Source organism: Macaca thibetana, chromosome 19, assembly GCF_024542745.1.
Source record: "Macaca thibetana thibetana isolate TM-01 chromosome 19, ASM2454274v1, whole genome shotgun sequence".
Lineage (NCBI taxonomy): Eukaryota > Metazoa > Chordata > Mammalia > Primates > Cercopithecidae > Macaca > Macaca thibetana.
Window position 1 is genome coordinate 41,128,453 of NC_065596.1, and position 26,076 is coordinate 41,154,528.

The window sequence follows — 26,076 nt, forward strand, 5'->3', positions numbered from 1 at the left end:
AAAAAAAAAAAAAAAAAAAAAAAAAAAAAAGATAAAGAAATCTGAGTAAAGTAGGAGTTTCCATTAATAATAATAGATCTCAGCACCATAGGAAAGGTAAATAATAACCACATTCCTTCAATGATGTTATTATTGAATAGGATCAACATTAATTAGTTAATTATGACAAATGTACAAACATACAATGTTAATGAGAAACTACATGTGATGTATATGGGAAATCTCTGTACTTACCTGACAACGTTTCTGTAAGTCTAAAACTATCCTAAAACCTAAAGTTTACTTTTTTAAAGTGAGAAAGTAATATCTCATTAGCAAAAAGGCCAAGCAAGTTTTTGTAAAAGACACAAATGGGGTATCTAAAAATTAAAAAATAAATCATTGAAACTTAAAATTCAATGAATGAATTTGAATTGGCAGTATAAGAGTGCAATCATGATTTTTAAAAAATACTTTCCATCTTCATCCATTGAAGCCTTAGAAACAACCAATCCAGCAGCAATGAACACACTAATGACAGATTACTGTCTCTAAATACCATTTCTTACTACACAGAACCTAGGCTCCTTGGAGCATCTTGGGATTAGGACAGAAAGGTGCATTATGAGCATGGAAAAAGCTGGCATATTAGAAAAGCAAAGAAGCTTATTCAAGACCCCTAGGGTCATGTCAAAAAGACTCAGGAACCATTGTGAAGAGGGTCCCATTGGCCAAAGATGGGACAAGTTGAGCATGAATTCGAGAATAATAACTGTAATCATTATAATGTAATTACAATAAATCACATGAAATATTTTTTAAATCTGTGTGTTCATAAGGACAATTTTAAAATTACCTAGTAATTTTTAGGGGATGAGATGAGGAATGGCTACTAACATCACAAAAACAGAAACAACCAGATATGTGCTTCTTGATGAAATACACAATACTAATATCACAGTCTGTTTATAGGAAAGAAAGGAATAAAGGGAGGGGAGCTAAATGTTAAATGACAGATGATCCAGTTTCTTCAACATATAAATTTCAAGGAGAAAAAGAGAGAGAAAGAAATCAACATCAAAACCTCACTGGAATGATTAAATAATTAGAAATGCAAAAGCAAGGTTAAGAGTCATAAAGAAAAGTCAAAGAATTCATTTGTCTTCCTGAAAGTAATACTGAAAGAACAGGGAGCAAACTGTATTCAAGATGTAACAGCTAAAATTTATTCAGAAGTGATGAGGTTTTCTAAAAAAAAACCGGGTCAGGTGCAATGAGTGCCATGGATGGTAAATTTTAAAAGTTCTATGGGGCAGGGTGCGGTGGCACATGCCTGTAATCTCAGCACTTTGGGAGTCTGAGGCAGGTGGATCACCTGAGGTCATCAGGGAGTTCAAGACCAGCCTGGTCAACATGGCAAAACCCCGACTTTACTAAAAATACAAAATAAGCCAGGCATGGTAGTGCATGCCTGAATTCCCAGCTACTTAGGAGGCTGAGGCAGAAGAATTGCTTAAACCCAGGAGACAGAGGTTGCAGTGAGCCAATATCGTGCCACTGCATTCCAGCCTGGGCGACAGAGGGAGACTTCATCTCAGGGGGAAAAAAAAAAAAGTAGAAGTTCTACAAGCCAGGCATGGTGGTTCATGGCTGTAATCCCAACACTTTGGGATGCCAAGGCTGGAAGATTACCAGAGCCCAGGAGTTCAAGACCAGCCTGGGAAACAGCTTGGGACACTGTCTCAAAAAAAAAGAGCCGGGTGTGATGGCATGTGCCTGTAGCCTCAGGTACTCGGGAGGCTAAGGCAGGAGGATCACCCATGCCCAGAAAGTCAGTGCTGCAATGAGCTGTAGTCAAGCCACTGCACTCCAGCCTGGGTGACAAACGAACCTGACTCTTAAAAAAACTACGCATGATGAAATCCCAATAAGAACAAAATGAACAGAAAAAAAAAAAAATAGCTTACACATCATGCTTGCTATGTGCCAGGCACTAATTTTACTGCTTTACACATTTACTATATAAGCTCATTTAGAATGCTGTGAATAGCGTATATATTTGCCAATGAGGACCAGAGAGGTTAAGTAAATTGCCAAAAGTCATAGAAGTATTAAATGACAGAGCTAGGATTTGAATGGAGGAAGTCTGGCTCCAGAGTCTGTGCTTTCAACTTCCAAATCAGTGGAATCAAACTAAGTACGGGCATCAGATTTTTTTAAAACCTCAAATCTAAAACAATGTAAAATAAAACAGGCCACAGAAGACAGGAAAAGTGAGACAAATAGAACAAAATAAGCTGGTTAAAAAAATTCAAACAGGCCAAGAGAGGTGGATCATGCCTTTATTTTCAGCTACTCAGGAGGCTGAGGTATGCAGATTGCTTGCGCCCAGGGGGTTGAGGCTGTGGTGAGCTGTGATTGCACCACTGCACTCAGCCTGGGCAACAGAGAGAGAGAACCTGTCTCAAAAAAAAAAAAAAAAAATCCAAATACATCAGTAATTATAAGGAATGTAAACAAAGAAAAAGTAAATTTCAACCCTTTTAAAATAAAAAGTATCTAAAAAACATGAAGACACAAAAAAGTTGAAGTAAAAACTAAGAAAATGAAAATCAGGCAAGTATTCACGAATAGAAAGCTAGGGTCTTAGCACTGGAAAAAAATAGACTTCAAGGTGAAAATATTATTGGGAATAAACAGGATTACTACATAATAAAATGTTCATTCACCAAAAAGATTTAACAATTCTAAATTTGTAAGCATCCAGTAAAATAAACTCTAAATATGTAAAGTAAAAATTGAGAAAATACAAAAAGATTAGGCTTCATCTTGATTGTGGGAGATTTTTTTTTTTTTTTTTGAGTCTCACTCTGTCACCCCAGCTGGAGTGCGGTGGCACGATCTTGGCTCACTGCAACCTCTGCCCTCTGAGTTCAAGTGATTCTCCTGCCTCAGCCTTCCAAGTAGCTGGGATTACAGGCGCCTACCACCGCGCCTGGCTAATTTTTTGTATTTTTACTAGAGACAGGGTTTCACCATCTTGGCCAGGCTGGTCTTGAACTCCTGACCCCATGATCCCTTTTGGAGGCCTCAGCCCCCCAAAGTGCTGGGATTATAGGCATGAGCCACTGCACCTGGCTGATTGTGGGAGATTTCAATACACCTCTTTTAAAACTGAGAGGTCAAGCACCCAGAAAATATGAAAAGGATACAGAGTATCTTTACATCAAATTAACAAGCATGATATGTTGAACATGTGAGAATTCTGTACGCAAAAATTAAAAGAAAGCACAAGAACACGTGAATCCCCATCCCCGCAAAAACACTGACAATGCACCAGTGCATTAACTGAGTCTTAACACATTTCCAGAAACTGGTCTCATATTGACCATGTAAGTACTGACTACAGTGCAATTAAGTTTGAATTCAGGAATAAAAAAATGGGAAAAAAATTTAAATGCAAAACATTTACAAAAGCTCATTGGTTAAAAATGGTATCATGAAAATTAAAAAATTCTTTTTTGGTTTTTTTGAGACAGAGTCTCGCTCTGTCACCCATGCCGGAATGCAGTGGTGCGATCTCGGCTCACTGCAACCTCCACCTCCCAGGTTCAATCAGTTCTGTGCCTCAGCCATTCAAGCAGCTGGGATTACAGGCACACCATGCCCAGCTAATTTTTTTTTTTTTTTTTTTTTTTTTTTTTTTTTTTTTTTTTTTGAGACGGAGTCTCACGCTGTTGCCCAGGCTGGAGTGCAGTGGCGCAATCTCGGCTCACTGCAAGCTCCGCCTCCTGGGTTCACGCCATTCTCCTGCCTCAGCCTCCTGAGTAGCTAGGACTACAGGCGCCCGCCACCGCGCCCAGCTAATTTTTTTTTGTATTTTTAGTAGAGACGGGGTTTCACTGTGGTCTCGATCTCCTGACCTTGTGATCCGCCCGCCTCGGCCTCCCAAAGTGCTGGGATTACAGGCTTGAGCCACCGCGCCCGGCCCAATTTTTTTATTTTTAGTACAGAAAGGGTTTCACCATGTTAGCCAGACTGGTCTCAAACTACTGACCTCAAGTGATCCACCCACCTCGGCCTCCCAAAGTGTTAGGATTATAGGCGTGAGCCAATGCGCCTGGCCTACAAATTCCTTTGATGCTAAGTGATGACAATAAAAATTGTCCTATGGGCCAGGTTGTGCAAAAAGCAAACGCAAAATCTCTGTGGACAAAATCAACCTCAACTCAACCCTCAAAATATTCTCACAAAGTTTCAAGGAGGCCGGGCGTGGTGGCTCAAGCCTGTAATCCCAGTACTTTGGGAGGCCGAGACAGGCGGAACACAAGGTCAGGAGATCGAAACCATCCTGGCTGACACAGTAAAACCCCGTCTCTACTAAAAAATACAAAAAACTAGCCGGGCGAGGTGGCAGGCGCCTGTAGTCCCAGCTACTGGGGAGGCTGAGGTAGGAGAATGGCGTAAAACCTGGGAGGCGGAGCTTGCAGTGAGCTGAGATCCGGCCACTGCACTCCAGCCTGGGCAACAGAGCGAGACTCCATCTCAAAAAAAAAAAAAAAAAATTTTTTTCAAGGAAAAAGACAGCACTTTGCAATTAAAAAACAAACAAAAAACAACAACAAGTCTAACACATACAGGAAATGAGAAATCACATGAAGAAAAAAACAGCAGAAACAGAACCAAAAGGCTTCAAATACTAATATTAAAGAGAATTATTATGTTCAATAATGCTTAAAGAAGTTAGTCTTGACACCACTAGTAAATAAAGCAACTAGATAGTTTTTATATATATCTAGTTTTTAGCCTTTTTTTTTTTTTTTTTTTTTTTTGTGATGGAGTCTCACTCTGTTGCCAGGCTGGAGTGCAGTGGCGTATTCTTGGCTCACTGCAACCTCTGCTTCCTGGGTTCATGTGATTCTCCTTCCTCAGGCTCCTGAGTAGCTGGGATTACAGGTGCCTGCCACAACGCCAGCTAATTTTTGTGTTTTTAGTAGAGATGGGGTTTTACCATGTTGGTCAGGATGGTCTCAGTCTCCTGACCTTGTGATCCACCTTGGACTCCCAAAGTGCTGGGATTACAGATGTGCGCCACCGCCCCGGCCTTAAGCCAATGTTTTAAGTGCCATATCACCTACTTGTTCATTAAGATCTGAACTATACTTTCAGCACATTACATCATCTTATTTCCAGGAAGATGTGTATTTGCAAATGTTTCTTTCTGTTTGAAACACATGATTTTCTACCCCCAGAGGAATGCATACTTGTCTGGAGTGTTTCTTTTCCCAAGTTTATGCACATCCACATATTCACCCATTCATATATGATGTATGTGTATCAATGTGTGCGTTTTCTTCCTTTTATAAAAATAGAATTGTCCTATACACACTGGTGTGCAACTTTTGCCCCCAGATAACAATAGATCAAGGATAGTTTTAAAGTTGCTATTTACAGATTTACATCATTTCCTTGAATAGCTGCATAATATCCTATTATGTGGACATACCATAATGTCACAGTTTTTTTTTTGTTTTTTGTTTTTTGTTTCCTCCTCAAGACGGAGTCTAGCTCTGTTGCCTAGGCTGGAGTACAATGGCATGATCTCGGCTCACTGCAACCTCTGCCTCCTGAGTTCAACCAATTTGCCTACCTCAGCCTCCTGAGTAGCTGGGACTACAGGTGCGCACCACCACACCTGGCTAATTTTTTGTATTTTTAGTAGAAACAGGGTTTTCACCACGTTGACCAGGCTGGTGTCGAACTCCTGACCTCATGATCCACCTGCCTTGGCCTCCCAAAGTGCTGGGATTACAGGCGTGAGCCACCACGCCTGGCCCATCACAGTTTTTGTTAATGCCCATTTAGATTGTTACTGCTATTCCAGGAAATGTGTTTCTGTATATATCAGAATTAGCTACTTCTTTTATTTCTGTAGTAGACAGTCCAAAAATGAGATTACTCATTCCAAGTGTAGGCACATTTTCATTTGAGTGGCTAGTTTGATGCTTCCTGGCAGTGTCACAGACGGTCTGTTCCTAGCCAGCAATGAATATTCCCATGCATTATAGTGTTGAGCTTTTGTTTATCTGAGGGGCGAACTTTGGCAGGGGTCCGTTGGGATATGCTAACAATGAGATAACTAGTAAACAGAAGCCTCTTCTTAACCCGAATGGGTAGATCTGTCATGATTATGTTGGAATTTCAGGAGTTCTAGAAATGAATGTGCACAATTCTAGAAATGACAGTTGCACAATATGAATACAATTAAAGATGGTTAAAATAGTAACACATTTATGCTATGTATATTTTACCATAATTATAAATAAATGAAAAAATGAATGAATGAATCACTTCTAAAAATTAGTAAGAAAATAAAACCAAATAATGAAGTAGAAAAGATGAAACATAAAAAGAAAGCACAAACAGGAAATATAGATTTTTGTTTTTGTTTTTTTTTTTGAGACAGAGTCTTGCTCTGTCACCCAGGCTGGAGTGCAGTGGTGTGATCTTGGCTCACTGCAACCTCCACTTTCTGGGTTCCAGTGATTCTCCGTCCTCAGCCTCATGAGTAGCTGGGATTACAAGTGCCTGCCACCACACCTGGCTAATTTTTTGTGTGTTTGTTTTAATAGAGATGTTGTTTCACTATGTTGATTAGGCTGGTCACCATGTTGACCGGACCACTCCTGACCTCAAGTGATCCGCCCACCTCAGCCTCCCAAAGTGCTGAGATTACAGGTGTGAGCCACTGCACCCGGCCTGTTTTTCTTTTTGACATAGGGTCTTGCTCTGTCACCTGGGCTGGAATGCAGTGGTGCGATCACAGCTCACTGCAGCCTTGAGCTCCTGGACTCAAGCAATCCTCCTGCCTCAGCCTCCCAAAGCGCTGGAGTTACAGGTGTTAGTCACTAGGGGCCCGACCAAGAAGTGAATTTTTCATTTTATTTAATTTTAATTACTTGACAGTTAAATCTAATTAGCCACATGTAGCTAGTGGCTACTGTATAGAACAGCACAGCTTTCATAGACCATCTGTTGAAATTGGATTGCAAGAACCTTTGTGTCATCCCTTCACATAAAAAACAAAAACCTTAAATGATGACTCATACCTTACAGGTATAGTGTGTATACAAAATGAAGCAGAACTCCCAGCAGGGAGCCCATTTTCAAACAAGATGCTTTGCCGTGCTATCAGAGACTAGTAAGTAAGTAAATGAATAAATAAATTCAGTAGGCCGGGCGCGGTGGCTCAAGCCTGTAATCCCAGCACTTTGGGAGGCCGAGGCGGGCGGATCACAAGGTCAGGAGATCGAGACCACAGTGAAACCCCGTCTCTACTAAAAATACAAAAAATTAGCCGGGCCCGGTGGCGGGCACCTGTAGTCCTAGCTACTCAGGAGGCTGAGGCAGGAGAATGGCGTGAACCCAGGAGGCGGAGCTTGCAGTGAGCCGAGATCGCGCCACTGCACTCCAGCCTGGGCAACAGCGTGAGACTCCGTCTCAAAAAAAAAAAAAAATAAAATAAAATAAATTCAGTAATAAAAACTACTATAAAAATGGGAAAAATTTAAAGGCAAAACATTGGCCGGGCATGGCGGCTCATGCCTGTAATCCCAGCACTTTGGGAGGCAGAGACGGGTGGATCACTTGAGGTCAGGAGATTGAGGCCATCCTGGCCAACATGGTGAAACCCCGTCTCTACTAAAAATACAAAAATTAACTGGGCATGGTGGCGGGCACCTGTAATTCCAGCTACTCGGGAGGCTGAGGCAGGAGAATAGCTTGAACCCAGGAAGTGGAGGTTGCAGTGAGCCAAGATCATGCCACTGCACTCCAGCCTGGGCGACAGAGCAAGACTCTGTCTCAAATAAAAAAAAAATTTTTAAAAAAAGGCAAAACATTTATGAAAGCTCATGGGTTAAAAATGGTATCATGGGCCGGGCGCGGTGGCTCAAGCCTGTAATCCCAGCACTTTGGGAGGCCGAGACGGGCGGATCACGAGGTCAGGAGATCGAGACCATCCTGGCTAACACGGTGAAACCCCGTCTCTACTAAAAAATACAAAAAACTAGCCGGGCGAGGTGGCGGGCACCTGTAGTCCCAGCTACTCGGGAGGCTGAGGCAGGAGAATGGCGTAAACCCGGGAGGCGGAGCTTGCAGTGAGCCGAGATCGCGCCACTGCACTCCAGCCTGGGTGACAGAGCCAGACTCCGTCTCAAAAAAAAAAAAAAAAAAAAATGGTATCATGAGGCCAGGCGTGGTGGCTCACGCCTGTAATCCCGGCACTTTGGGAGGCCAAGGCAGGTGGATCACCTGAGGTCAGGAATTCAAAACCAGCCTGACCAACATGGTGAAACCCCATCTCTACTAAAAATACAAAAATTAGCCGGGCATGGTGTTGCACGCCTGTAATCCCAGCTACTCAGAGGCTGAGGCAGGAGAATCACTTGAAACCGGGAGGCGGAGGTTGTTGTGAGCCGAGATGGCGCCATTGCACTGCAGCCGGGGCAATAAGAGCGAAACTCCATCTCAAAAAAAAAAAAAAAAAAATGGTATCATGAAAATTAAAAAGTTCTTTTTTTGTTTTCTTGAGACAGAGTCTCACTCTGTCACCCACACTGCAGTACAGTGGTGTGATCTTGGCTCACTGCCTCCTCCTCCTCCTCCCGGATTCAATCAATTTTGTGCCTCAGCCATTTGAGTAGCTGGGATTACAGGCATGCAACACCACATCGGGCTGATTTTTGTATTTTTAGTACAGAGGGGATTTCGCCACATTTGCCAGGCTGGTCTCAAGTGATCCACCCATCTCTGATTAAATGCTGTCATCTAAATTCATATGGTCGTGGCATATCAGATCTTTTCACTTTAAACTTTTAAATTAACTAACCTCTACGAATACTTGTCTGAACTGAGTTGTATGAGGTAGCTCCAGTGTTTCATGCATTTCTGTCCTAGACTGTCATGAGTTTTAAAAAGTTTAAACCAGGCCGGGGGTGGTGGCTCACACCTGTAATCCCAGCACTTTGGGAGGCTGAGGCGGGGCAGATCACGAGGTCAGGAAATCCAGACCATCCTGGCCAATGTGGTGAAACCCCATCTCAACTAAAAGTACAAAAAAAATTAGCTGGGCAAGGTGGCACGTGCCTGTAATCCAAGCTACTTGGGAGGCTGAGGCAGGAGAATCACTTGAACCAGGGAGTCGGAGGTTGCAGTGAGCCCAGATCGTGCCACAGCACTCTAGCCTACCAACGGAGCAAGACTCTGTCTCAAAAAAAGAAAAAAAAAATTGGCCCAGGAATCTCACATCTGAAAGATTAAATATGAAAATGTCCATTTAAATAAAGATACCTCAGAGCAGTCATTTTAAATAGAAGAAACAAGCTGGGCACAGTTGCTCATGCCTGTAATCCCAGCAGTTTGGGAAAGTGAGGTGGCGGGAGGATTGCTTGAGCCCAGGACTTCCAGACCAGCCTGTGGCACATAGGGAGAACCCATCTCTACAAAAAAAATTAGAAATTGACCAGGTGTGGTGGTGTGTGCTTGTGGTCTGAGCTACTCAGGAGGCTGAGGTGGGAGGATCACTTCAGTCCTGGAGGTCAAGGCTGCAGTGTACTCCAGCATAGGCAACAGAGAGACCCTGTCACAAAAACAAAAACAGGAGAAGAAACACTGAAAAGCTACCTATACATTTAATAGTACTGAACTCATGATATCCAGGACTTGCTTTAACAAACTCCAGGGAAGGTGCAGAGGTCAACAGGCATAGATCAAGTAAGACTGGAAACATGGAAACTCATTGATAACTACTGCAGCTAGGAAATAGATTTGGGGGATGTCCATTCCACCATCCTTTCTACTTTTGTGTATGTTCAAAGACTTCCATAATCAAGTTAATAATAAAAAAAAAATTTTTGTAATGTTCTATGGATAAAAGAAAATAAAGTTATCTATATCCCACAATTAAAACACTTTTTAAAATGGATAGTTTGCATTACTTAAAAGCACATTTTGAAAAATAAAATGCCTTTTTTTTTTTTTTTTTTTGAGACGGAGTTTCACTCTTGCTGCCCAGACTGCAGTGCAATGGCACCATCTCGGCTCACCACAATCTCTGCCTCCTGGGTTCAAGCGATTCTCCTGCCTCAGCCTCCCGAGTAGCTGGGATTACAGGCATGCACCACCACACCCAGCTGATTTTTTTGTATTTTCAGTAGAGTCAGGGTTTTTCCATGTTGGTCAGGCTAGCCTCAAACTCCCAACCTCAGGTGAGCCGCCCGCCTCGGCCTCCCAAAGTGCTGGGATTACAGGCATGAGCCACTGCGCCCGGCAATGCCTTACCTTTTCTACTTCAAAAGAAAAATCCCTCAGTCTATGCTACTTACAGCCCAATTTTTGCCCATGTTAAGACTGTCACCAACTTATTGAAAATGGATCACTCCCTTTTCCTTGACACTTAAGTCTTCTATATTTAACTTATTGTCCTCTTTTATACATAATCATTTCTGTGTACCTTTTCCTCCTAAAAGCAGCCATATCCTATTCCTTCACATTATATCTTCAGCTCTTTCTTCTAAGCACCATATTAGAAATCTCCTGGTTGAGTCTACTTTTTAGAAAGTGATTTATACACATGATCTAGACCCTTTATTAGGCTGGGTATGATAGCCCATGCTGGCAATCCTAGCACTTTGGGAGGCCAAGGTGGGCAGATTGCCTTAGCTCAGGAGTTCAAGACCAGCCTAGGCTATGTGGCAAAACCCTTCTCTACTAAAAATACAAAAAGTTAGCAAGGTATGGTGGCACGCGCCTGCAATATCAGCTACTTGGGAGGCCGAGGCATGAGAATTGCTTGAATTCAGGATGCAGAGGTTGGAGTGAGCCAAGATCACTCTACTGCACTCCAGCCTGGGCAACACAGCAACATATTGTCTCTAAATAAATAAATAAATAAATTTATTAGACTGTAATTCTGAGAGCTTGTATCTTCTGTAACTGTCACCCACCAAGAAAAGAAGGCTTCATGATTTAAGTCAATAAATGTTGATCAAAAGTGAATCAGGCCAAGCATGCTGGCTCACACCTGTAATCCCAGCACTTTGGGAGGTTGAGGCGGGTGGATCACCTGAGGTTGAGTTCAGGACCAGCCTGGCCAACATGGAGAAACCCTGTCTCTACTGAAAATACAAAAAGTAGCCAGGTGTGGTGGTACGTGCCTGTAGTCCTAGCTACTCAAGAGGCTGAGGCAGGAGAATTACTTGAACCTAGGAAGTGGAGGTTGCAGTGAGCCAATATCACGCCACTGCACTCTAGCCTGGGTGACAGAGTAAGACGCTGTTTCAAAAAAAAAAAAAAAAAAAAAGGCCAGGCGCGGTGGCTCACGCCTGTAATCCCAGCACTTTGGGAGGCTGAGGTGGGTAGATCACCTGAGGTGAGGAGTTCGAGACCAGCCTGGCCAACATGGTGAAACCCCGTCTCTACTAATAACACAAAAATTAGCCAGGTGTGGTGGCGTGCATCTGTAATCCCAGCTACTCGGGAGACTGAGGCAGGAGAATCGCTTGAACCCAGGAGGCGGAGGTTGCAGTGAGCCAAGATCGTGCCATTGCACTCCAGACTGGGCAACAAGAGTGAAACCATCTCAAAAAAAAAGTGAATGAATATCCATTGATGAATGAAATGGCTGCATCAAAGGAAAACTAGACAAGAAAAGACAAGACAAAAAAAAGTTAAGGATCAATATGAAAAATAAATATATTTTGAAAGATTTTTCTTCTTTTTTTTTTTTTGAGACGGAGTCTCGCTTTGTCGCCCAGGCTGGAGTGCAGTGGGGCCATCTCAGCTCAATGGAAGCTCCACCTCCCGGGTTCACACCATTCTCGTGCCTCAGCCTCCAAGTAGCTGGGACTACAGGCGCGCACCACCACGCCCAGCTAATTTTTTGTATTTTTAGTAGAGACAGGGTTTCACCATGTTAGCCAAGATGGTCTCATCTCCTGACCTCGTGATCCGCCCGCCTCGGCCTCCCAAAGTACTGGGATTACAGGCGTGAGCCACCGCGCCTGGCAAGATTTTTCTTTAAAGCAAGAATACAGGTTTAAATTTCAAAGGGAAAGAAGTAGCTCCAAGATAGAGGAAAGAGATGGCTCCCGAAGAAGGTAACTTTATTCTTTGAAATGGGAAGAGGCCGGGCGCGGTGGCTCAAGCCTGTAATCCCAGCACTTTGGGAGGCCGAGACGGGCGGATCACGAGGTCAGGAGATCGAGACCATCCTGGCTAATACGGTGAAACCCCGTCTCTACTAACAATACAAAAAACTAGCCGGGCGAGGTGGCGGGCGCCTGTGGTCCCAGCTACTCGGGAGGCTGAGGCAGGAGAATGGCGGGAACCCGGGAGGAGGGGCTTGCAGTGAGCTGAGGTCCGGCCACTGCACTCCAACCCGGGCGACAGAGCGAGACTCCGTCTCAACCAAAAAAAAAAAAAAAAAAAAAAAAAAAAAAAAAAGAAATGAGAAGAAATTATGACAAGAGGGTAGTAGAGACTGAAAAGGTGAAGGTAAAAGGGGATTCTTGGCCAGGCGCAGTGACTCACACCTGTCATCTAAGCACTTTCGGAGGCCGAGGCAGGTGGATCACCTGAGGTAAGTTCGAGACCAGCCTAGCCAACATGGTGAAACCCCATCTCTGGCCGGGCACGGTGGCTCAAGCCTGTAATCCCAGCACTTTGGGAGGCCGAGACGGGCGGATCACGAGGTCAGGAGATCAAGACCATCCTGGCTGACACGGTGAAACCCCATCTCTACTAAAAAATACAAAAAACTAGCCGGGCGAGGTGGCAGGCGCCTGTAGTCCCAGCTACTCGGGAGGCTGAGCCAGGAGAATGGCGTGAACCTGGGAGGCGGAGCTTGCAGTGAGCTGAGATCTGGCCACTGCACCCCAGCCTGGGCGACAGAGTGAGACTCTGTCTCAAACAAAAAAAAAAAAAAAAAAGATACCCCATCTCTACTAAAAATACAAAAATTAGCTGGGCATGGTGGTGGGCACCTATAATGCCAGTTCCTTCAAAGGCTGAGGCAGGAGAATTGCTTCAACTCGGGGGCAGAGGTTGCAGTGAGCCGGGATCACACCACTGCACTCCAGCCTGGGCGACAGAGTGAGACTCCATCTCAAAATAAATAAATAAATACATTTTTAAAAGTGTGTGTTGGGGGGTATTATGACTTTTCTCCATGTTTCTTAGGCCACAACCCTTACATTGGACCTTAAGGAAGAGACTCCTCAACCAATACCTGTATGGTGCTGCCTCCCTGACAGGCTGGGTTCTAATCAGCAGTGTCTTCCCCATCTGCTCAGTCCTTACTCACCTGGGCACCATCCTCCCAGCACGTCCCTTGAAACCATCCAGGGCTCTTTCCCTTGCTCCAGTAAGGAAATCACATCAGGCTTTGGGATACACAGACCTGTTTATAAGAAAAGAAGTAAGACGGCCAGCCATGGTGGCTCACTCCTGTAATCCCAGCATTTTGGAGGCCAAAATAGGTGGACTGCTTGAGGTCAGGAGTTCAAGACCAGCCTGACGAACATGGTGAAACCCTGTCTCTACTAAAAATACAAGAATTGGCCAGGCATGGTGGTGGATGCCTATAATCCCACCTACTCAGGAGGCTGAGGCATGAGAATCGCTTGAACCCGAGAGATGGAGGTTAGAGTGAACTGAGATCACGCCATTGCACTCCAGCCTGGGTGACAGAGTGAGACTTTGTCTCAAAAAAAAGAGAAAGAAAAGAAGTAAGACATACTCCTGTTGTTCCTGAATTCAAAGTTAGTCCCTTAGTCCTCATGAAGGACTAGAGAAAGGTGTAAAGGTCTGAAGCATGGAGAAGATGGAGGGACCCCAAAGAGCTGCCCATCTCTTAATCTACAAAACACAAAACAATTCCCTAGGCAACAGGTAAAAATTCACCCAGACAATATAAAGGTACACCCAAAATTCATGAGTTATTTGCGGATAGACATCCTTACCTAGTGAGACCAGGCTGCTGTAGTTCTCCATCATTACATCTCTGTATAAGTCCTTCTGAGCAGCGTCCAGGCACTCCCATTCCTCCTGAGAGAAGTGTATAAACAGATCCTGGAACATGACCAACCCCTGAAATGACAAACCCATGCAGCGCTGTTGAAATTAAAGGAAAGGTTTTTAAGATGAAGGAAGAGATAGAAGGGTGCTGAAGGATGGAAGAATATAGTGAGCAGACTGGATAGGATGAGAGTGGGGAAGAGTAAAAAAGTTAGTGTAACTTAAACAAAGTACCTCCATGTTCATGAATATTCCTGTTGCTACCGGCAAACCTCCTTCACAGAATGGGGCAATCCCAATATTCCATGGTTAGAGCTGGGAATGAATAAAACACATTGATATATTATTTCCTAAATAAATGAAACAGAGTACAAAAGCACACAGCAAGCTGTAGGCCAGGCAAAACTGAAAGAATATTACAGTAAACATCTGATATGCAAATTACTATTTACAACAAAAGCTTAATAAATAGGCACTCCTCCCTTACCACTTTCTTTCTTGTTATTTTTTTTCCTTCTTGCTTCATTTTTTTTTTGTTTTCGTTTTGAGACAGGGTCTCGTTCTGTTGCCCAGGTTGGAGTGCAGTGGCATGATCACAGCTCACTGCAGCCTCAACTTCCCAAGCTCAGGTGATCCTCCCACCTCAGCCTCTGTGTTAGCTTTGACTATAGGCGTGCATGCCCAGCTAATGTTTTGTATTTTTAGTAGAAACGAAGTTTTGCCATTTGTTCGGGCTGCTTTCAAACTCCTGAGCTCAAGCAATCCACCTGCTTTGGCCTCCCAAAGTGCTGGAATTACAGGCATGAGCCACCACACCCAGCCTTTTCTCATTTCTTAAAGGAAGACAGGATCTTTCAAAACTATCTACAAAAAGTTTAAAAACCTCTATTGGCCGGGCGTGGTGGCTCAGGCCTATAATTCCAACACTTTGGGAGGCCAAGGCGGATGGATCACCTGAGGTCGGGAGTTTGAGACCAGCCCGACCAACATGGAGAGACCATTTTAGTCTCTACTAAAAATACAAAACATGGAGATCATTTTAGTCTCTACTAAAAATACAAAATCAGCCGGGGGTGGTGGCACATGCCTGTAATCCCAGGTACTTGGGAGGCTGAGGCAGGAGAATTGCTTGAACCTGGGAAGTTGAGGTAGCGGTGAGCCGAGATTGCACCACTGCACTCCAGCCTGGGCAATAAGAGCGAAACTCTGTCTCAAACAAAAACAATAAAAAACCTCTAATGCACTTCGCTAATTAGTACTTCCATAAAATAGTATAGCTAGCACTTCGATAATTAAATGTACATTGGCTGGGTGTGGTAACCCACACCTGTAATCACAGGTGGGCAACATGGCAAGACCCTATCTCTACAAAAATATGTATCATATACAAATTAGCCAGAGGTGGTGGGACATGCCTGTAGTCCCAGTAACTTGGGAGGCTGAGGTGGGAGGATTGCTTGAGCCCAGGAGGTTGAGGCTGCAGTGGGCTGTGATCCTGCCACTACACTCCAGCCTAGGCACCAGAGCAAGATGTGCCTCAAAAAAAAAAAAAAAGTCAAGTTGGATGGCTCACGCCTGTAATCCCAACACTTTGGGAGGCCGAGTCGGGCAGATCACGAGGTCAAGAGATTAAGACCATCCTGGCCAACATGGTGAAACCCCGTCTTTACTAAAAATACAAAAATTAGCTGGGCGTGGTGGCGCGCACCTGTAGTCCCAGCTGCTCGGGAGGCTGAGGCAGGAGAATTGCTTGAACCCAGAAGGTAGAGGTTGCAGTGAGCCAAGGTCACGCCACTGCATTCTAGCCTGGTGACAGATCGAGACTCCGTCTCAAAAAAAAAAAAAAGAGTGGGTATCATGGTAGGAATAAACTGCACACAGGTCAGACAAAAGTTGCAAGGCATCTGCCAGTATAAACAAGTTTCCTGTGAGACACCTGGCCATGGGTCAGACACTTGAGCATTAGGCTGTTGGCCAGGAAAAATAAATGTCCAGTGAAAGGCTACTGTAAAGACCCACAAGCCCCTCCCCTAGAGCCCCATTAGGGTGAGACTAGAGTTTATACCCATTCTCCTGAGAGACCTCAAGGTCCAATTAGAAGAGAATTACAACATTTGTTATATAGAAGGCATTTTCCAAAGGGTAGTTCAAACATAAAAGATAGAGTCTTCCTTTGGATATAAAACAAAATCTCAAGATACGTTAAAACTGTTTTGCTTTTACGGAATAATTTTTGTGCATGTGTGTTGTTGCTTTAGCTGCAAGTGGCGAACAAGCTGTGATTTTCTTTTCTTTCCTTCCCCCCTTTTTTTTCTCTTTGAGACAGTCTCGCTCTGTCACCCAGGCTGAAGTGCCTGATCTCGGCTCACTGCAACCTCAGCCTCTTGAAGGTGGGATTATAGGCGCCTGCCACCACACCCAGCTAATTTTTGTATTTTTAGTAGAGACGGGGTTTTACTGTGTTGCCGAGGCTGGTCTCGAACTCCTGGTCTCAAGTGATCCACCCACCTTGGCTCCCAAAGTACTGGGATTACAGGCGTGAGCCACCACGCCCGGCCAACTCTGATTTTCTAACTTGCCCCATGTATTAGGGTCATACTGGGAAAAAAAAACAAGTCAGAACCATTGGAGCCACGTGTACAGATGCGCAGTAGCCCTGCTAGCAACACTGCTGCTCACTTCCGCTCTTAGGAGAGATGAGTTCAGCAGGTGTCTGCCCTTGCTCTAGCTGTCTCTGATTCCCCCCAACAGATGCACAATCATTTCACTCCGTTAGTTTCACTTTGGATATCCCATCATTAGATTAAAACCAGCAGGCCAAAAAGCTAACTTGAGGAAATGCTTTCACATCCACAGGGGTCTCATAGGGGCAGTATCATTTAGTCATGACAGGACCGTGGTTGCAGGGGACAGAATGAAGCGTCATCCTTAACTGGCCATCCAATGTCATCAGCATGAACAGGAGGACTTTATATGATATTATCTGATGTTTTCTGAATTTGTATTTATTTACTTTTTTGAGACAGAGTCTCGTTCTCTCACCCAGGCTGGAGTGCAGTGGCGCAATCTCAGCTCACTGCAAGTTCTACCTCCCGGGTTCACGCCATTCTCCTGCCTCAGCCTCCTGAGTAGCTGGGACTACAGGTGCCCGCCACCACGCCCGGATAATTTTTTGTATGTTTTTAATAGAGACGGGGTTTTACTGTGTTAGCCAGGATGGTCTCGATCTTCTGATCTCATGATCCACCTGCCTCCGCCTCCCAAAGTGCTGGGATTACAGGCCTAAGCCACTGCGCCCAGCTGTTTTCTGAATATTACCTTACAAATGCTGCTTTATTTATAACTAAAGAATAGGGACCCTGTCTTTTAAAGGTTTATATATCCTCAAGTAAAGGTTTTTCATATTAAATCCATTAATAATATCTAGTGGCTAACCTGGAAATTCCATTTCTAAGTACTTATCCAAAGTAAAGTTTTGTTTTTTTCTTTTTTTTTTTTTGAGACGGAGTTTCACTCTTGTTGCCCAGGCTGGAGTGCAGTGGTGCGATTTTGGCTCACTGCAACCTCTGCCTCCTGGGTCCAAGCAATTCTCCTGCCTCAGCCTCCCAAGTAGCTGGGTTTACAGGCATGCGCCACTACACCTGGCTAATTTGGTATTTTTAGTAGAGATGCGGTTTCTCCATGTTGGTCAGGCTGGTCTCAAACTCCCGACCTCTGGTGATCGGCCCGCCTTGGCCTCCCAAAGTGCTGGGATTACAGGTGTGAGCCACCACGCCCAGCCAATAATTTTTTTTTTTTTTTTTTTGAGACAAGTCTCAATCTGTTGCCCAGGTTAGAGTACAGTGAGGTGATCACAGCTCACTGCAACCTCTGCCTCCTGCGTTCAAGTGATTCCTGTGCCTCAGCCATCAAAGTAGCTGGGAATACAGGTGCACACCACCACACCTGGCTAATTATTTTGGTATTTTTGGTAGAGAACGGGTTTCACCATGTTGGCCAGGCTGGTCTTGATCCTGGCCTCAAGCGATCCACTCCACTCGGCCTCTTTTTTTTTTTTTTGAGACGGAGTCTCGCTGTGTCGCCCAGGCTGGAGTGCAGTGGCCAGATCTCAGCTCATTGCAAGCTCCGCCTCCCGGGTTTTTACACCATTCTCCTGCCTCAGCCTCCCGAGTAGCTGGGACTACAGGCGCCCGCCACCTCGCCCGGCTAGTTTTTTGTATTTTTTTTAGTAGAGACGAGGTTTCACCGTGTTAGCCAGGATGGTCTCGAACTCCTGACCTCGTGATCCGCCCGTCTCGGCCTCCCAAAGTGCTGGGTTTACAGGCTTGAGCCACCGCGCCCAGCCACCACTCGGCCTCTCAAAGTGCTGGGATTACAGGCATGAGCCACTGAGCCAGGCCAGAGACTTTTAAAAGTATGAAGTTGTATGCAGAAGAATGTTCCTTGAAGACAAAACCAAAAAATCTGAAACGAATGTCTTGTTGGTAGATATATAATACAATACTTTTCAACGGAAAAGATATGCAATATTGAGGGAGACAGGCAAAAGAAAAAACAAGAAGAAGAAAAGGGAGAAAAAGAAAATTACTATTAGGACTTAACGCTATTTCTCCCCAGTCTGTTTTCCATACACAGAACAATACAGATGTGACCACAGTACACATGTAATTTTGTATTCCCCTTTACACTTTGATTTTTTTCTTATCATCAAAAACACCTTATATGTGGCATTTAAATGGCTTATAACTTTCCTAAATGGCTACTGCACTGTGTACTTAACCATTGTTTCCTTCTACTTATGATTTTTGCTGCAAATGTTTCCCCTCCAATCTGTCCACATTTAAATTCCTTCAAGGAAGTGGGCTGTATAGAAATTTTAATTTATGTGCATTTTACTGAAGCCTATCTTTTTCTTTGTGGTTTCATTTCTTACTTCTAAACTCGAATCTATTTGAATGTGATCAACCATTCCTTAAAATGAACACAAACACACAGGAAAAAATTGGGGAACTATGTCCATCAAAATATAAATATTTTGGCCACATGTGGTGGCTCATGCCTGTAGTCACAGCACTTTGGGAGGCCAAGAGGGGTAGATCATTTGAGGTCAGGAGTTCGAGACCAGCCTGATCAACACAGTGAAACCTGGTATCTACTTAATCCTAACACTTTGGGAGGCCGAGGCAGGCGGATCACAAGGCCATACTGGTTAACACGGTGAAACCCCATCTCAACTAAAAATCCAAAAATTAGCCGGGCGTAGTGGCGGGCGCCTGTAGTCCCAGCTACTCGGGAGGCTGAGGCAGGAGAATGGCGTGAACCCGGGAGGCAGAGCTTGCAGTGAGCTGAGATCGCCCCACTGCACTCCAGCATGGGTGACAGAGCGAGACTCCGTCTCAAAAAAAAAAAAATACAAAAAAGGCCAGGGGCAGTGGCTCAAGCTTGTAATCCCAGCACTTTGGGAGGCTGAGGGCTGGGGGGGGGGGGGGGGGGGGGGGGGGGGGGGGGGGGGGGGGGGGGGGGGGGGCGGGGGCCAGATCACCTGAGGTCACGAGTTCGAGACCAGCCTGGCCAACATGGCGAAACCTTGTCTCTAATTAAAATACAAAAAGTAGCCAGGTGTGGTGGTGGGTGCCTGTAATCCCAGCTACTCAGGAGGCGGAGGCAGGAGAATCGCTTGAGCCTGGGAGGTGGAGGTTGCAGTGAGCCAAGACCGTGCCACTGTACTCCAGCCTGGGCAAACCCAAAAAAGCCAGGCATAGTGGCTCATGCCTGTAATCCCAGCACTTTGGGAGGCCGAGGTGGGCAGATGACTTGAGTCAGGAGTTCCAGACCAGCCTGGCCAACATGGCGAAACCCTGTCTCTACTAAAAATACAAAAATTAGCTGGGTTTGGTGGCTTACACTTGTAATCCCCACTACTTGGGAGGCTGAGGCAGAAGAATCGCTTCAACCCGGGAGGCAGAGGTTGCAGTGAGTAGAGATCGTGCCATTGCCCTCCAGCCTGGACTCAGCTTGTCAGCCTGGGAAAAAAAAAAAAAACAAAGGTTGCAAAGAGTGAATCGCTTCAACCCGGGAGGCAAGTAGAGATCGTGCCAACTCCATCTCAAAAAAAAAAAAAAAAAAAAAAAAAAGAATACAAAAAATCAGTGGGCTATGGTGGCGCATGCCTGTAATCTAGGCTACTCAGGAGGCTGAGGCAGGAGAATCACTTGAACCTGAAAGGTGAAGATTACAGTGAGCTGAGATCGTACCACTGCACTCCAGCCTGGGTGACAAGAGTGAGAATCCGCATTAGAAAAAAAAAAAACAAAAAACTTCTATTTGGGGGACCAAAAAAAAAAAAAAAAAACAAAAATGGAACAGAAGGGATTTAAGGAAATTGAAAGTCAACAGGCTAATAATGCCAATAAACAATGATGGAGCAAAGAAATCCGTGTTGGCCAAATAACAGCAATGTGTTTTTTAATATTTTTTTGAAATTTAGACAAAGTTTTCCAGTACACTGAGACACTTCTACTATCAAGACTGTAATAGTGGCTGAGCACACTGGCTTATGCCTATAATCCCAGCACTTTGGGATGCCAAGGCAGGAGGATCGCTTTAGCCCAGAAGTTCAAGTCAAGCCTGCAAAAATAGTATAAAATAAAATAAAAGGCCGGGCGCGGTGGCTCAAGCCTGTAATCCCAGCACTTTGGGAGGCCGAGACGGGCGGATCACGAGGTCGGGAGATCGAGATCATCCTGGCTAACACGGTGAAACCCCGTCTCTACTAAAAAAAATACAAAAAACTAGCCGGGCGAGGTGGCGGGCGCCTGTAGTCCCAGCTACTCGGGAGGCTGAGGCAGGAGAATGGCGTGAACCCAGGAGGCGGAGCTTGCAGTGAGCTGAGATCCGGCCACTGCACTCCAGCCTGGGCGACAGAGCAAGACTCCGTCTCAAAAAAATAAAAATAAAATAAAATAAATAAATAAATAAAAAAGCCAGGCATGGTGGTGTACATCTGTGAGCTGTGACTACCCTGCTGCACTCTAGCCTGGGTGACAGAGCAAGACCCTGTCTCAACAACAACAACAACAAAACTATAATAAAGAATAAATGACATTCAGGTAAGTGGAATATTAGGTGTTCAATAAACATACGTTATTCCCTCCCTATTTCCATAGACTCATCAATTTTATTTTATTTTATGTTTTTTTTTGAGATGGAGTCTCACTCTGTCGCCCAGGCTGGAGTGCAGTGGCGTGATCTCGGCTCGCTGCAAGCTCCACCATTCACGCCATTCTGGGTTCACGCCATTCTCCTGCCTCAGTCTCCCGAATAGCTGGGACTACAGGCGCCCGCCACCACGCCTGGCTAATTTTTTTTTTTTTTGGTAGAGACGGGGTTTCACCACGTTAGCCAGGATGGTCTCAATCTCCTGACCTTGTGATCCACCCACCTCAGCCTCCCAAAGTGCTAGGATTACAGGCATGAGCCACCGCGCCCCGCCGAATCAATTTTTTTTAAAGAGAAATTTTGATTAGAATCTTTAAAAATATCAATACTTCTCTTTCCAAAAAAGGAGGATTTAAATGTAACAATTTCTTGAGTATTTCTATTTATTTTCATTGTTGCTTAATATTACTCATAATAATGAAAATGTATTTGCTCTCTTTCAAACACAGTTTTAATTAGTTGCACAGTATGCCACCTTATAGCCTGATGTACTTCAAATTTCCCTACCTATGAAAGCTAAGTTTGGATATTATCATCTCAAGTATATTATAATCTCTGTCTTTAAATCTATCTAGGGTTCTACCTTTTCTGTAACCCTTAGTGAATCTCACTATAGTCCTCCTTCCCTTTAAAAATGCAGTGATAGGCTGGGTGCGGTGGCTCTTCCTTGTAATCCCAGCACTTTGGGAGGCTCAGGTGGGAAGATTGCTGGAGCTCAGGAGTTCAAGATCAGACTGGGCAACATGGCGAAACCCTGTCTGTGCAAAAAATACAAATTTTAGCCCAGCATGGTGCCATATGCCTGTAACCCAGCTCCTTGGGAGGCTGAGGTGCGAGGATCCCTTCAGCCCCGGAGGTCAAGGCTGTAGTATGCCACTATCCTGCCACTGCACTCCAGTCTGGGTAATAGACTGAGACCCTGTCTAAAAAAAAAGGCCGGGTTGGCCGGGCGCGGTGGCTCAAGCCTGTAATCCCAGCACTTTGGGAGGCCGAGACGGGCGGATCACGAGGTCGGGAGATCAAGACCATCCTGGCTAACACAGTAAAACCCCGTCTCTACTAAAAAAAAATACAAAAAAATAGCCGGGCGAAGTGGCGGGCGCCTGTAGTCCCTGCGACTCGGGAGGCTGAGGCAGGAGAATGGCGCAAACCCGGGAGGCGGAGCTTGCATTGAGCTGAGATCCGGCCACTGCACTCCAGCCTGCGCGACAGCGCGAGACTCCCTCTCAAAAAAAAAAAAAAAAAAAAAAAAAAAGGCCGGGTGTGGCGGCTCACACCTGTAATCCCAGCACTTTGGGAGGCCAAAGTGGGTGGATCACCTGAGATCAGGAGTTCATGACTGGCCTGGCCAACATGGTAAAACCCTGTAAAAAATTGGTTGGGTGTGGTGGTGGACACCTGTAATCCCAGCTACTCAGGAAGATGAAACAGGAGAATCACTTGAACCTGGGAGGCAGAGGCTGCAGTGGGCAGAGTGAGACTCTGTCTCAGAAAAAAAAAAAAAGAAAAAAAGAAAAAAAAGAAAAAAGAAAAAAAAAGGAAAAAAGAAAAGAAAAAATCAGTGATAGGTGAGGTAGCTCATCCCTGTAATCCTAGCACTTTGGAGGCAGAGGTGGGAGGATCACTTGAACTCAGGAGTTCAAGACCAGTCCAGGCAACATAGTGAGTCTTCTTCTCTACTGAAAATTATTTTTAATTATGCCAGAGTGCTGGTGTGTACCTCTGGTTTCAGCTTATTTGGCAGGCTGAGGTAGGAGAATCACTTGAGCACAGGAGATCAAGGCTGCAATGAGCCGAGATCGTACCACTGCACTCCAGCCTGGGAGACAGAGTGAGACCCTACCTCAAAAATAAAAATAAATAAATAAATAAAAATTCAGCAATGGGGTTGATGGATTCGAGGTTGAGAACCCCCAATGTGAACCCATTTGGAAAAAACTCAAACTGTGTTTCTTCCTCTGCTTCACACCAAAACCACAACAATCAACCCAGAAGACTTCTGTGGCCTCAAAATATGAGATTTCTCCCCATCAACAGCAAGGAATCAGTTCTGCAGCAGACACCAGCTGGGTGTCCACCAATTCGATTCTAACACTATACACCATGACATAGCGTCACCCCACAGGTTGAAGTCTCAGCCCCCAAAACTGCTCCCCTTTCAGACACCAGTCACAAGTCCCAGCCTCTAGAACTTCTGACTGACAGGTTCAATTCGGGGTTCCTACGACCCCCTCTTTGGGTTAGATTAATTTGCTAGAATAAAATGGCTCACGGACCCTCAGGGAAACACATTTACTGGCTGATTATAAGGATATTCCAAAGGATACAGATGAAGAGATGCCTACGGTGACGTATGTGGAAAGGGGCACAGACCTTCCATGCCCTCCCTGGGCACGACCCTCCAGGAACCTCCATGTATTAGGCTCTCTGGAAGCTCTCCAAATACACTCCTTTTGGGTTTGTAAGGAGGCTTCATTACGCAGGCATGATTGATTAAACCATTGGCCACTTGCCATCAACTTAATCCTCAGTTCCCTCCACTCCCCAGGGGTGGGAGGGTAGGGGCTGAAAGTCCCAACCCTCTAATCCTGCCTTGGTCTTTCTGATGACCAGCCCCCATCCTGAAGCTATCGGTCAATTGCTGACATATAAAAACCCAAAGGCTGGGTGCGGTGGCTCATGCCTGTAATCCCAGCACTTTGGGAGGCCAAGGCAGGCAGATCACCTGAGGTTAGGAGTTCGAGACCAGACTGGCCCACATGGTGAAACCCTGTCTCTACTGAAAAAACAAATACAAAAATTAGCCAGCGTGGTGGCGCATTCCTGTAGTCCCAGCTACTCGGGAGGGTGAGGCAGAAGAACTGCTTGAACCCGGAAGGCAGAGGTTGCAGTGAGTGCAGATCGCGCCACTGCACTACAGCCTGGGTGACAGAGCTAGACTTCATCAAAAAAAAAAAAAAAAAAAAAAAAAAAGAAAAGAAAAGAAAAGAAAAAAAAAGCCAGTACTTAGGAGATTCCAAGGATTTTAGGAGTTGTATGCGAGGAAATAGGGACAAAGACCAAATCTGTATTTGAGAAAATCACAGAACCGTATGAGCATTTAATTCAATACAGACATGGAAACTGGCCGAAGCATTTACTCACAGATGACTGGGCAAATCCCTGGTCCTACTGGTACAAACTATTGATCAAGCCCCCAATCTCATTCCTACCCTAAAATACAGCAAAGCAAAAGATCTTATTACCTATTTGGACTGAGATTAACACCATCCCATAAACTGCATGGCTTTCAATCCCAGGGCTACAGTGTGTGATGCCACATAGAATATGCACTAATCTCTCCAGCAATTGAGTTGTTAGGGTAAAGGCTCTTTTTGCCTTCTTTCTCTCACGGCCAAGAAAATTAAGGAACATGGACACAAAGGATGAGGTCGGAGCGGACGTTTAATAAGCAAAAGAAGAAAGCTCTGTCCAGCGGAGGGGACCCGAAAGAGGGCTGCCAACTAGGAGGCTGAATCTGGGGCTTTTATGAACTGGAAAGGGGAGGAATCTGCTGACTGGTCGGTCTGTGGGCTGTCTTGGAGAAAGCACTACTCAACTTGGCCCTGGAACCTTAGCCCAGGACCAATCAGGGGCTGAAGTGAAAGTTTGGCGCAGGACCAATCAGGGGCTGAAGTGAAAGTTTGGCGCAGGACCAATCAGGGGCTGAAGTGAAAGTTTGGCCCAGGACCAATCAGGGGCTGAAGTGAAAGCTTGGCTCGGGACCAATCAGGGACTGAAGTTATGATTCAAAGAGGCTGGGCTCAGTCTAAAGCATATCCAAAAAAGGAAGTGGGCGCCGGAACCTGTTAGTCCAAGCTGCACCATTTTGTAAGCCCCCACCATTTCACAGATCCTGGTCAGAGGGAAACATTCCATTGTGGTTTGGGCTGTGAAAAACATCCTTCCCAACCGCCTGACTTCCTTATCACATCCTGCTGGGCAAAGGCCCAAGAAACATCCTTATAAACATTCTCCCAGGCAACAAGCCATACCTCCCAGACCCCTCCTGCTCAGGCCTGTAGTTACCCCAGCCAGTGAGCGGCAGTGGGCTCTGGGATTTAGTTGGTCCCCGCCATAGAGCCGCCAACTCTCTCTTTCTTTAACCCTCACCTTCCCTTCAAAATCTAACACCCCACCGTGTACATGGCCACAAAAGAAGCGACTATTTCCTGGAAGCCCGCTGGTCACACAAAGGACAAAGGCGTTTCTATGTTGGGCCTCGGTCCCTTATCAGCGCAGCTGAGGAATGTCTTTAGAACAACCCCCTGTGCGAGTTTTCCTTATCTGTGCCTGCAGCCTGATTTTTCTGGCTGTTTCTCTGTTTAAAGGAGTTTTATCAAGGACCCACTCTAACTGCCTAACGGGTTTTTTTCTCTCAAGGGGACACACAAAGCCCCAATCGCACACACACCTCCCTATATCCACTTCCCCACTGCCTCACAGCCAATCGCACTTTCCTCTCTCACACACACCAAGGGGCCTCACACACACCAAGGGGTCTCTCACACACACCAAGGGGCCACACAAATTGCACCTGCACAGCCACAGACCTGCAACTCACGCACACACGGTACAGCACACACAGGTAAAGTCAAACACCCACCCCGGGACACGCAGTCCAACCACCCAGTCACCGGTTCTCCACATCCGCACGCGCCACAAGGCTCGTTCGGGACAAACATCCACTCCGGGCGCGCACAGTCACAAGCGCCCACCTGATCACCCAGAGTCAGCACCACACAGCCACAGTCACAGACTACG

The 26,076-nt window shown here is 45.3% G+C and overlaps 1 protein-coding gene across 2 annotated transcripts in view; it reads right to left on the reverse strand.

Annotated features, from left to right (window-relative positions):
- Window positions 1-26,076, reverse strand: part of ZNF850 (zinc finger protein 850) — a 34,972-nt gene that overhangs the window by 8,681 nt on the left and 215 nt on the right. The window contains exons 1-4 of one of the 2 annotated variants that reach the window (XM_050768902.1): window positions 15,764-18,069; window positions 14,290-14,370; window positions 14,001-14,127; window positions 13,343-13,438 (exon numbers count right to left, since the gene is read on the reverse strand). In XM_050768902.1, the coding sequence (XP_050624859.1) occupies window positions 13,343-13,438; window positions 14,001-14,127; window positions 14,290-14,301 (235 nt within the window). In that variant the 5' untranslated portion in view covers window positions 14,302-14,370; window positions 15,764-18,069. Of the gene's footprint in view, window positions 1-13,342; window positions 13,439-14,000; window positions 14,128-14,289; window positions 14,371-15,763; window positions 18,070-26,076 lie in introns of those variants that run through there. The other variant, XM_050768901.1, reaches the window with a different exon arrangement.